The sequence below is a fragment of the Neovison vison genome, chromosome 2, assembly GCF_020171115.1.
Source record: "Neovison vison isolate M4711 chromosome 2, ASM_NN_V1, whole genome shotgun sequence".
Classification (NCBI taxonomy): Eukaryota; Metazoa; Chordata; class Mammalia; order Carnivora; family Mustelidae; genus Neogale; species Neogale vison.
In genome coordinates, this window is record NC_058092.1 from 231,399,839 (window position 1) to 231,411,288 (window position 11,450).

The following is an 11,450-nucleotide window of genomic DNA, read 5'->3' on the forward strand; positions in this document are numbered from 1 at the left end:
CGATCGTCCTTCGTGATGTGGGGGATGCTTGACGGAATAAAAGCTTATGCGAGGCAGATCTGATGTTGCCCATGGGGTCCATCGGTGCACATCTGACTGGCCGCTTGGGACCCAGACGTCGCCTATTTTGTTTAAGTGAGGACTGTTTCTGGGGGAGACTCCCTGGTGTCCGCGTGTCCAGGCCCATGTAGTCCCTTGAGTGTGACACCTTCACAGTGGTCTGGGGGTCCCGACCCCTCCCCAGTGAGCGCCGCAGACCTGCTCGCAGGCCCCGGGCACTCTCCCCTCAGCGGGGTGTCGCTCCTCCGTCCTCACAGCTTCCGTGTTCCAGAAGTGTTGGCCTCCCCGCCTCGTCCGCTGGGCCTGAGCTCAGACTTGGTGCTCTGGGGGTGCTGTCTTGAGGCCCCCCTGCTCCAGAACTCCGGGAACCAGGAGCCTGCTCTGCGCCTTCCCAGGGTAGGCGAGGACTAATTAGGATCTCCACAGCCCTGCCCCACGGGACTTTCTGATGTGGTTCCCAGATTGTGGCTGAGCTGATGTGGGCTGGGCCCACCTCTCTGTTTGAACTTGATCTCTTGCCTTGAAGTTGGTGAAAAGCCAGACGTACCCAGCCCCAGGAGTCTTCCTTGCCATGTCCCCCTGCGCAGGCCTGAAGGAGCAGCTGGGTCCCCAGCAGGCCTCCCCCAGACTGGCTTGGTGCACGTCACGGGCCCCCCTCGCCCACCCGCTGTGACTGTTGGATGAAATCATTGCTGGCAGGGGTGGCTGGCATGGGCCCAGGGTAAACAGGCCGAGCTGAGCTCGCCAGCGTGCCGCTGGACGCCGAGGAGCTCGGGGAGTGTGGAGCGGCAGGCCTGCCCCTTCCAGAGCTGCACGGGCACTGTGGCCTCAGGTGACCCCAGGGGTCACTGTTAGGGTAGCCTGGTGCCGCCAGCCTTTTCCTGGGTGGAAGGCTGGGTGACACGGGCTAGCCTGTGGGAGTTTAGTGGGTGGGGTTCCCTCACTAGTTCTGCACAGATCCCCAGGGCAGCAAAAATCACCATCACTTCTGGGACGCTTACCTGTCCCACTGACAGGATGCGTCACAAGAGCCAGGCGATATTCAAGGGCCGTTGGGGTCTTGTCACCTCCTTCTCACAACCAACTCACGAGAGCGGTGTGCCGTGCGTGGTAGTCCCATTTTCCAGATGCGAATACTGAGACCCGGTGGTTGTAAACTCGGGCCAGGATCTAATCAGGCAGCCTGGCCGGGGGTCTGTGCTCTTCACAGCTCTCCTGGGCCTCTCCCTGGCTGTGCTCCGAGGGGCGTTCCTTCTCAAAGCCAGTCTTAGATACCTTCTTCAACGTTCCTTCCTCCACGCACTTTCTGGCCCAGTACCTTTCTTATTTGGGGGGGGGGGTCTTTGTGGCACAGTGCTGTGGAGCCGATGGGTCTGGGTTCAGGGTCACAGTCCCAGGCGCGAGTCTCTGCTCTGTCTCAAGTCACCCAGTCTCTTGAGCCTTAATTTCTTCATCTGTGAAATGGGCCCAGTGATCACCTCACCTCACCTCATCTGCTTTCAGGGTGTCTGCTCTATCCCTCTCAGGGCATATGCGAAAGTAACGGCTCATTTCGACTCACCCCACCTTCCTGCCCCGCCCCCCACCTCTTCCTTTCTTTTTGAGGTGGACAAGCAGGAGGATTGGAAGTGTTATTTGCAGGAGGTAAGGGCGGGGTCTTGGCCTCCTGGGCCTGGGCCTGGTTGTTTGGGGCAGCTGATCCTCTTGTTGGGGAACAAAGGCGGGAGGAACTCAGGAGGTTTGCTTGGCTCTGGAAGGAAAGGAAGGGGAGGGCCTCAGGCCTTCCTCATGGACGCCCCAGCCCTGGCCACTCCAGCTGGCTAGATCCGGTCTGAAGACTTGTGTGGAGCCTCTGACTGTGCCTGGCCTCCGAGGGCATCGGGGAAGGGGCTTGTCGGATTAGTGAGTTCACCAGGGCCAGGGAGCAGAGGTGGTTCATAGAGGGTCTTTTCAGGCGAGGGGAGAGCCTACTTCTTGGGTCTTGGTGCTAGTGGAGAGGTGGTGGGGGGTGGTGGGCTCAATGCCTTGCCCCCTCTGCCTGTCACCAGAATTGCCCTCTACTCAGCGTGGAGACTCATCCAGGGGGGACTGTGCAGTTCCCGCCCTCAGGGCCCCCGGCTCCACAGGACTCTGGACAGATGTGCCTCTGATAAGTGGGAACTGATCCTTTGCACCCTGGGGGGTGTGAGCTCAGGATCCCTCCACGCATCTTCACTCTCTAAGACGGCCTTAGGCAGCCGGGCCCCGAATCCAGACTGTGTCTCCTAGTCTCAAGGTTTCATTAAGTCTGTGCTGATAGCTTCAAGATGTGTGACCCCGAGACGGCCTCCCGTGACCTTCTGTGTTTTCCTTGGCCCCGCGACAGCTTGCAGCATGCTGGTGGTAGTGGGTGGGAGGGGCCGTGTGGCCTCGGCCTGGGAAGGGATGGCGGGCCTGACCTCAACGCCTGTCGCCGCGTGGCGCGTCGGTCCGTGCCGTTCACTGACCGCAGCGACGCCCACCTTGTGGTTCCAGGGACGGCTGCCGGTCCTGCTGCTTGGCCGTTCCTCTGAGCTGAGGCCGGGAGAGTTCGTGGTCGCCATCGGAAGCCCGTTTTCCCTTCAAAACACAGTCACCACCGGGATCGTCAGCACCACCCAGCGAGGCGGCAAAGAGCTGGGGCTCCGGAACTCGGACATGGACTACATCCAGACGGACGCCATCATCAACGTGAGCCCTGCGGGGTCGGGCCGGGCGCTCGGGAAGCCGGGCTTGGGAACCAGGGGTGGAGTCAGGGCCCTCCAGGTGCCGGGCAGGGAGTTCCCGTTGAACCCCTAGAGCAGATGAGACCGAGGGGCCGTCCTCAGCCTTTGCCATCTCCAGGGGCTCCTGTGAAGGGGCCTTCAGATACACCAAGGTCCGTAGCCCAGAGGCGCTCCCATCCCACCCCAGGGGCCATGGCTCCTCTGCTTCCAGGCCCTTTGGCGAAGCTGCTTTCGAGGCTTTGTGCAGAAGGGATGCTCATGCAGGTACAGACACTGCTGCCCCTGCCCCCGGCACCCTGGGGGGTGTGATCTCTGCCTTGGGGCACGGTCTGAGCCTTAGGCTCTTACTGACCGATGTCTAAGGAGGCCGGGCTTTGCTCCACACCGTCTCATCAACGGGATCTTTTTTAAAGTCACATTTTTTTCCCTTCGGCAGTCATCTTACGGGGTTGGTGTTTCTAAAGAGTAATGCCCCACCCCCCACATCTGTTTAATAGATAAGACGAAACGTGTTTTACGCACTTGCTGCCTCGAGTAGGTTTTATTCCCAAACTTTCCTGAGACCTGCATGAAGTCGTGGAAAAAGAACAAACCGCGCAGGTTTCCAGCCCCAGCAGCGAAGCAGGGATCGCAGAGCTGGGAGGCGGTGAAGTCTTGAAATCCTCAAGCCAGTTGGCAGCCGGGCTGTCGCCAAGAGAAGAAGTAGTGCCGGGTGCTGTAGGGAGGTCGGAGTTGGCCTCTGGGCTTCGGAGCCGCCCCCGCCAAACATCTCATTTATAGCACATCTAAAACTTCCTGAAAAATTTTAAGATCCCTTTTTTCAGCAAAATATTAGGTTGGCAGCAACAAATCTGAGAAAACCTGAACCCAGGGGCATGCCAGGCAGGGAAATACTTTGGAATATGTAAAGATGGGAACTCATAACCTTTTAATTTTTGCTTAATTTCAGTATGGAAACTCGGGAGGCCCATTAGTAAACCTGGTAAGGCCTTTTTTTTTTTTTCTTTTAAAATACTTGTATATGCTTTTTTTTTTGCTTTCTTTTCAAACTTGAACTTGCCAAAGCACATTATCTAATTCTTTTAAAGTGAAATCTGTGAATGTACTCTATCTTTGCAAATTACCCTTCTTATCTTTTCTGAAAAGAGCAAGGCCCCTGGAGTCTGCCTGAGGACACGCTCGTGTTTCAGGGTTATAAATCAGGGCGGTGGAATTCAGGGCCAATCCAGGAGTAGCGGGAGGAGGAGGCCTTTATTTTGAAGGTGTCAGCACTTCCGGCCTGTTATAGAAAGTCGTGGCCTCAGAGGAGGTCTCCAGGCCGCTGCAGGAGCTGGCTTGGCTCCTCCACAGTCTTTGTCTTGGCCAGAGGCCCTCCCTCAAGACCTGGCTGCAATGAGGAGTTACACCCCCTGGTTCCCCCTGCCCTTCGCACTCCTCGCCTGCCCGCCCCCCCCATGTCACTTCTGTCTGTATTTAAATACATATGCATCAGAAGGGAAGCCTGAGAATCTGTCCGAGTGAGGTCCGCACAGTTCAGGGGTCACCCAGCTCTATTCTCAGGTCCCTCAACGAAATTGAGGGCCGTCTTTAGCAAAGCCCAAGGCAGCAGTGCCTCCTGGAAGGTTCTGGATGTTGGGGACCAAATTCCCAGGGCTCGCAGGAGGTACCAGGAAGGGACTGATGCTCCCTAGGCAGTTTGCCCTTCTCAGCCTGAGCCAAAAAAACCCATGTAACAGGAGGGTTAAAATGATGGTTGAACAGCGTGAAGGGAGTCTGTGCCTTCGTGAGTAGCGTTCACTGAACCTGTGAGTCTGTCTTGAACTGAAGCCCGTCCCCGCAGACTGGCTTGCTCGGGGATTTCAGGCTGGTATGTGACACGCAGAGGAGGGGAGGGGGGCGTACCCCGCAGCCCCGGCAGCACCCATGGCTGCTCTTGCCACTTTCCTGGGAACTCTAAGCGCTAAGGTTGTCCTCCTTGCTGTGGGCAGAGGTATGTTAAGATCACTGAAAACGGAAGAAGCAGGAGGGTGTAGACAGCCACCTGAAGGACTCTGAGACCTGTTCCCTGTGGAAGGAGCAGAGGGGCACCTTGAAACTACCTGCTTCAGGCTGCTTTTAGGGCATGGCGGTCCCCGGGGACTGAGCCTACTTACTGTGTTAGGTCTCCCTTTGCTAAGGGTGGGTCCTGCTGCCCCGCGTGATGCCTCCCCGCTCTGGTGCTGGGACCCCCCCCCACTACCCCCCCTGAACTCATTCAGGAGCTCAGAGACTTCCTTCACACCGACGACCTCTTCATCCTCTGCTAAACCTTGGTGCATTCAGAAGGCTGTTTCCATCTCGCTCTTCAGGACGGCGAAGTGATTGGGATTAACACTCTGAAGGTGACCGCCGGCATCTCCTTCGCAATCCCGTCTGATAAGATTAAGAAGTTCCTCACCGAGTCCCATGACCGGCAGGCCAAAGGTAAAACACAGCTCATCCTGCCGTGGAAGGTTCCGGCGGGGGAGGCCACACACCTGAACATGAGCCAAGGCTTTCAGATCGGAAAGGGAGATGGGATGCACGGTGTTAGGCCCCTGGTATTGGGTCACAGGTGTCGGACCCTTGACCATGAACATTTCATACGGGTTAGTCTAATACGTACCAGGTGGGATTGGAGGTGATTTCTAGACATCGTTTTACTTCATTAAGTTCCTTTGCCCTGTCAGGTGGAAAGTATTGGTCCCATTTCTCTGATGAGGAGACTGAGATTCAGGGAGATCATTCATGCCACAAACGGCTATCCATCCATCTGCTTGGGGTGAGGCTGGGGGTCCCGTGGCTCCGTGGGGGCCTGTGTGATATTTAACTTCTGCCGGCGGGAGGAGGAAGGATGGCAGCAGACAAACGGGCAAGATTTCAGATACCAGTGATGTTTTCCTGCAAGTGAAGCAGGTGGCGAGCTGGGGAGTGACGGGGTTGTGGGGCTGGCCTTCCAGACCCAGGCGTAACAGCCTCAAGGCCCCCGCCTGGGTGGGTCTTGTGTCTGGAGTCCGGGAACGTGCCGAGCTGCACAGACGGATGTGGAAAGAGGTCAGCCGGGGTCAAAGTGGCCAAGGTGAAGGCCTTAGGGCACACGTCCACATGCACAACAGGAAACAGGGAGGTTCGTGGTCTGGTGGACGTCTTTGAGAAGTGTTTCTCGTGATGGGGAGTGATGGGGTTGTGGGGCTGGCATTCCAGACCCAGGAGTAACAGCCTCAAGGCCCCCCCACTCCCGGGTGGGTCTTGTGTCTGGAGTGCGGGAACGTGCCGAGCTGCATAGACGGATGTGGAAAGAGGTCAGCCAGGGTCACAGTGGCCAAGGTGAAGGTCAGGGCACACGTCCACATGTGCGACAGGGAACAGACAGGTTCATGGTCTGGTGGATGTCTTTGAGAAGTGTGTCTCCTGGTGCGTGGAGTCTGCCGGAGGGGCTGGGTAGGAGCTGTGGGACCGGGGAAGAGGCTCTCCCAGCCACCACACCAGGCTGGGGTCATAGTCTAGATTTTTAGGAGGGATAGAACCCTCATCAGATGTAGGACAAGGACAGAAGAATCAGGTTCTCGGCCCTTCACGGAAAGGACAGGACCTTCCCAGGTCCCGTGGCAGGCGGGTTTCTGAACAAGATACGAGCCACAGCCTCAGTGTACCCCGATGGGCCCAACTTTACACGTCCAACCGAGGGATGGACTCTTGTAGCTCCCGGTGTCCCCAGGACAGTGGCCCCCTGAGCTGACCTCTTGTCCTTTTGCTGCCACACCAGGCAAAGCCATTACCAAGAAGAAGTATATCGGCATCCGAATGACGTCACTCACTTCCAGGTGGGTAAGCAGGACTTCGTGTCTCTGTCTTAGATTTGAATAAACCTGAACGTTGGAAGGCTCCCACTGGCCCCTTGACAGAGAAACCTTATGCTACCTTAAGCATCTCAGTGTCTGGTTAAAATTAAGAAATTTTAACCGGCACTTGGGTGGCTCAGTCAGTTCAGCATCTGCCTGTGGCACAGGTCATGATCCCAGAGTCGTGGGATCGAACCCTGCTTCAGGTTCCTTGCTCAGGGGTAGTCTGCTTCTCCCTCTCCTGCTTCCCCTCCCCTCTGCTCTCCTGCTCTCTCTCAAATAAATAAAGTCTTCAAAAAATAAAAAAAATAAATAAAATTGAGAAACATCAAGAAAGAGAGGAAGGGCCATGAACCTAGGCCTCTGGTTTTATCCTTCTCTGTGTGTGTATGTGTGTGTGTGTGTGTGTTTGGAGTGGCTCCTTCCTTCTAGAAGATTCTGCCCTCCTTTTTGAAGGCAGCCCTGAACAGTGGGGCGTGTTGGTCACTCTCCCTCATGCCTCACTTTCACCACTTGTTCTGTTGAAACTCACATTCCAGGAGTGCCCCAAGCACCTCCTCCAGCCCAGAGCGCCCTGCCATTCCTAAGCCTTGCCGCCTGTGGGCTGCGGCTACCGGAATGCCGGGTCAGGCCTCGATGACGGATGGGCTTGTTTTCCCCGAGCTAGTGGAAGGTGCGGCGTGTGGCTGCCAGCCTCGTAGCTTACCAGTGTTTGAACCTTGGTGAAAAAGTCTGGTATCATCACATGAGTCCTGGTGACCAAGGGCATGGTTGAAAGGCTTATAGGTTATGTCAGCAAAGAGTAGAACATATTAACATATAACATAGGTGTTACTATATTCATTATCAATTACTTTATTATTAATCAGTTGTGACTATATTACTGTGATTTAGATGCATATTAGATTTTTGGCCCTCCTGAATATACACTGAACTGCCAAGACTAAAATGTGAATCAGTTACTTGTCTTGGAACCGTGGGAGATGGAGGTATGGAGAAGGAATCTAGGCTCTGGCATCTGGCTTCCTGAGTTCTTCTCCCAGCTTTGCTACTTCCCGGCTTATGACCTTGGGAATGACTTGACCTCTGTGCCTCAGTTTCCCCCGCTCTAAGACAAGGATAACGGTGCAGGCATTTGTGTGTGTGGCGAGGGCCAGGTGACTGAATGTGTGTCAAGGCAATTAAAAGCAGAATCAAAGCTCCTGGAGGCATTTTCTGTTAGAATCCGGGACAGGAGGAGAAGCTGGGTGAGAGTCTCAGCTGAGCGCGTCCCCTTGTTCACTTAATGTTAAAGTCAGTGTGTTTCCTCCCAAGCAGCAAAGCCAAAGAGCTGAAGGACCGCCACCGAGACTTCCCAGATGTGCTTTCGGGAGCGTATATCATTGAAGTCATTCCTGATACCCCAGCAGAAGCGTGAGTTAGAATAATCTTCCCTTTCCCTGATGTCCTTGTGGTTCTTGTGGATAGTGGGGAGGAGGCTGTGTTCTTTTCACATTGGCTCAGGTGGATGTGGAGATCCCTGATGACATGGTTGGACACCCTTGGCAGTCTCATCAGCCAGGCCTTCTCACCTCCTTCAGCTCAGGACTCATCAGCAAAAGGGTGCTCCCTGTCTTCAAAAGTCCTCTCTTCATGAGGAGTCATTCAGGTGGAAAGAGCGATTATCAAACTCTTCATGGATCTCTGGGGCAGGCCTGGCTGGGGATGGAGGGTTTAAGGAGCTGTGTCCCTGATAACTTGGACAGTGGTCCCATTCTAGGCCCCCAGATGGACATATCTCCTCCCAAAGAAGCCTTCTGTAATTCTGTCTGTTGTCAGTCAAGCCATACCTGTCTACAGCACCAGAAAATATCCCAGGTAACATCCAAGGAACACGGAAGGAAGGAGCTCAGCCAGCAGTCCGCATTTGTTACCTCGACTGACATACTGTGCCGAGAGAAGAGCCAGACCAGGGACCTGCAGACTCTTCCCTGGGGTCTGGGTCCGGCCCACCGCCCGCTATAATTTTATAGGACCATGGGCTAAGAATAGCCTTTCATTTTTGAACAGTTGAAAAAATTTTAAATAAGAGTAGTTTTTTTATGATATATAAAAATGATATGAAATTGACATTTCAGTGTCCATAACTGAAGTTGACTGGAGTCCAGCCAGTAAACGGGGCCATGCGCAGTAGTCCGACACAGCCCACAGTGGGCTGAGTTGTGAAGGATGCCCTACGGCCTGCAAAGCTCCAAATATTTCCCATCTGGCCCTTAAAGTTTGCTGGTCCTGTGCTAGACCATCAAGGACCATAATAGCTTATTAGACACTGTCCTATATGAGAGCGGAAGTTACGGCAATAATAACACAAAGGAAGGCCTCATAATAGAACCATTCTACCTGCTCCTCTGGGACCTGCCTTCTGAGTTCTGACACCTGTTACAGGCAGGCTGGCCACGGTCATGGTCCAGGGTAGGTGATATATAGCACATCCTTGCCTCCTTTGGGGTCAGTCTGTCATCTGACCATACCAGTCTGGGAAGTATTTCTGAACTGGACGTGTTGGATGACTTGGCCTAAAACTCTCAAAGGAAATAGTGCAATCCATTGGCATTTCGAGCCTCCTCGCATAAGTTAACTACGCTATCCCACTGATTGGCCCTGGGGATTCTAGCTTCTAAGCTGTGTCTCTGTCTACATCTAGTCGAGAACCTTCCAGGCAGTTAGACCAGGAGGAATGGAAGCATTAAATGTGTGTTTTCCTTTGTGTTGCAGAGGTGGGCTCAAGGAAAATGATATCATCATCAGCATCAACGGACAGTCTGTGGTCTCTGCCAATGATGTCAGCGATGTCATTAAAAAGGAAAACACCCTGAACATGGTTGTCCGCAGGGGCAATGAAGACATCATGATCACTGTGATCCCTGAAGAAATCGACCCATAGGTAGAGGCATGAGCTGGCTTTCATGTTTCCCTCAAAGACTCTCCAGTGGACGACACATGATGACTCTGGGCTGGTGGCACGGGACAGCCAGGACTTTGGACCACCATGTTGCTTGTCCAGCAGAAACACCTGGCCAACAGAATCCTTCTTGATAGTTTTCAGGCAAAACAAATGTAATGTAGATCCGCAGGCAGAAGCTCGCCCTTCTGTATCCTATGTATGCTTTTCCTCGCCAGCTTGGACTGTTACTGCTTAGACAGTCAACAATTGTCTATTCCTTTTACTGAGTCATCATCTTAGTCCGACTAAGGCAGTCGGTAGAACGCATAGATGGAGGAAGGTCCCATGGGAGCCAGGATGGGTCTGGGCACGTTTATGCTTTTCCTCCCAGTTGGCACCCAGAGGAAGCTGATGCCAGAGACCATGGCTGGGTGAACGTTGGCTTTCAAAATGGCCAGAGTTGCCGCTTTTAGGAAGCTCTTCAGAATGGGGAGCACAATGACTTTGAGTTTGAGCTATTAAAATACTTCTTCATACTCTGCTTCCTGGTGTGCTTCTTTCCCCTTTCCCTGCGAATAGCTTGTCACCATCTTTTGAAATGATTACAAGGTCAGCAGCAGTTCCTTATTAAGCCACAGTGACCGTGCGGGGTTGAGCCTAAAGACTTACCAGTTATTTCAAAATCATCACGTGGGGTTTTACCAGTGTTCGTAACTACCGTACTGGCCCATTCTGGCTTCATACAATAGGGTTTTAGGACAGTTGCCCTTGCATCTGGAACTTTCCAAACTGAAGAGAGTTCGTTGACCCCATACATCATGCAGTCAGTCAACAAAGATTTCCTGAGCCTCTGTTCTGTGCCAGACCTGGTGCTGAGTCTAGAAGGTTCAGTGCAGGACAGGATGGAGCCAGGCCCTCTGTGACCCAAGAACTCTCCTGTCCTGAGTTCCCAGAAAGCACAGGCTGAAGATGAGTCCTGTTGTCCTGGATTCTGACATCAGAACCAGACCTTAAGTCTTGAGGTGGAGGTTAGGGTAGGGCTCCCCTTGACATGCCCTCAGTTAGGTGCGGCTTTAAGCAGCTGGAGATACCTTGGTCTCTGTAAAAGCTTCCAGGAGTCTGGGAGGCTGGACCCAGCTAGATTGTTGCAGAAACTTAGCCTGAAGGTCAGCGCAGGCCTTTGTCCCTGTGGGGAGCACACACCAGAGAGGAGGCCCTACACCAGGAGCAGAGGGGAAGGCTTTTCACATGTTCCAGGAAAAAGGGGGGCCTTGGGATGGGGGTGCATTTCAGTTTTCTAGACTGAGAGCTTAATCCTTCCTTGACCAGTAGATCGCCAAGGTCCAGTTCCTAACTGAAGAGGCTGTGGACAAAGGCCCAAGTTCAGGGTAGGGGGCATCCAGTTAAGCAAGGCCCTCACAGCAGCCGGGGGCCTGGCACTCCTGGTGCGTCCCTTTGCTCTCTGCTTAGACGACCTCGGAAAGGTGGGAGAAGCCAGTTCCTTTCACTCTGGGCACGGGTTTTGCATGGTTTTCCTCTCCACCAAAGGTGATGACTCAGAGAATGGCTCCATCCTGAGACATTTTCCCCATGGGCCTGCTGCTCCGGTGGTCCTCGGGGCCGAGGTGCTGGCCCAGGTGGAGAGGGAGCATCGGGTGGCATTGAGGTCAGAGGTAGCCCCGGCCAGAGCCCATCTGGCTCCAGCTGTCATCCAGTTGGGAGATCACGGAAGGCTCTGCTGGCCGCCGTCAGCCTGGAGACCACAGGCTCAGCCCTCTGTAAACACTCAGCATCCTTTCCTCCTGTGGGGCGCGGGGCTCCGGGGGGGCTGGGGTTTTGCCTGCATGTGGGGTCGCACGCAAG

General features: G+C 54.3%; 1 protein-coding gene across 2 annotated transcripts in view; it reads left to right on the top strand.

Annotated features, from left to right (window-relative positions):
- HTRA1 (HtrA serine peptidase 1) overlaps positions 1 to 10,128 on the top strand; it is a 48,836-nt gene extending 38,708 nt beyond the window's left edge. Inside the window, exons 4-9 of one of the 2 annotated variants that reach the window (XM_044240668.1) lie at positions 2,575 to 2,769; positions 3,754 to 3,786; positions 5,153 to 5,267; positions 6,589 to 6,646; positions 7,979 to 8,077; positions 9,419 to 10,128. In XM_044240668.1, the coding sequence (XP_044096603.1) occupies positions 2,575 to 2,769; positions 3,754 to 3,786; positions 5,153 to 5,267; positions 6,589 to 6,646; positions 7,979 to 8,077; positions 9,419 to 9,587 (669 nt within the window). In that variant the 3' untranslated portion in view covers positions 9,588 to 10,128. The remainder of the gene's footprint in view (positions 1 to 2,574; positions 2,770 to 3,753; positions 3,787 to 5,152; positions 5,268 to 6,588; positions 6,647 to 7,978; positions 8,078 to 9,418) is intronic. The other variant, XM_044240669.1, reaches the window with a different exon arrangement.
- Positions 10,129 to 11,450: the final 1,322 nt, after the last annotated feature.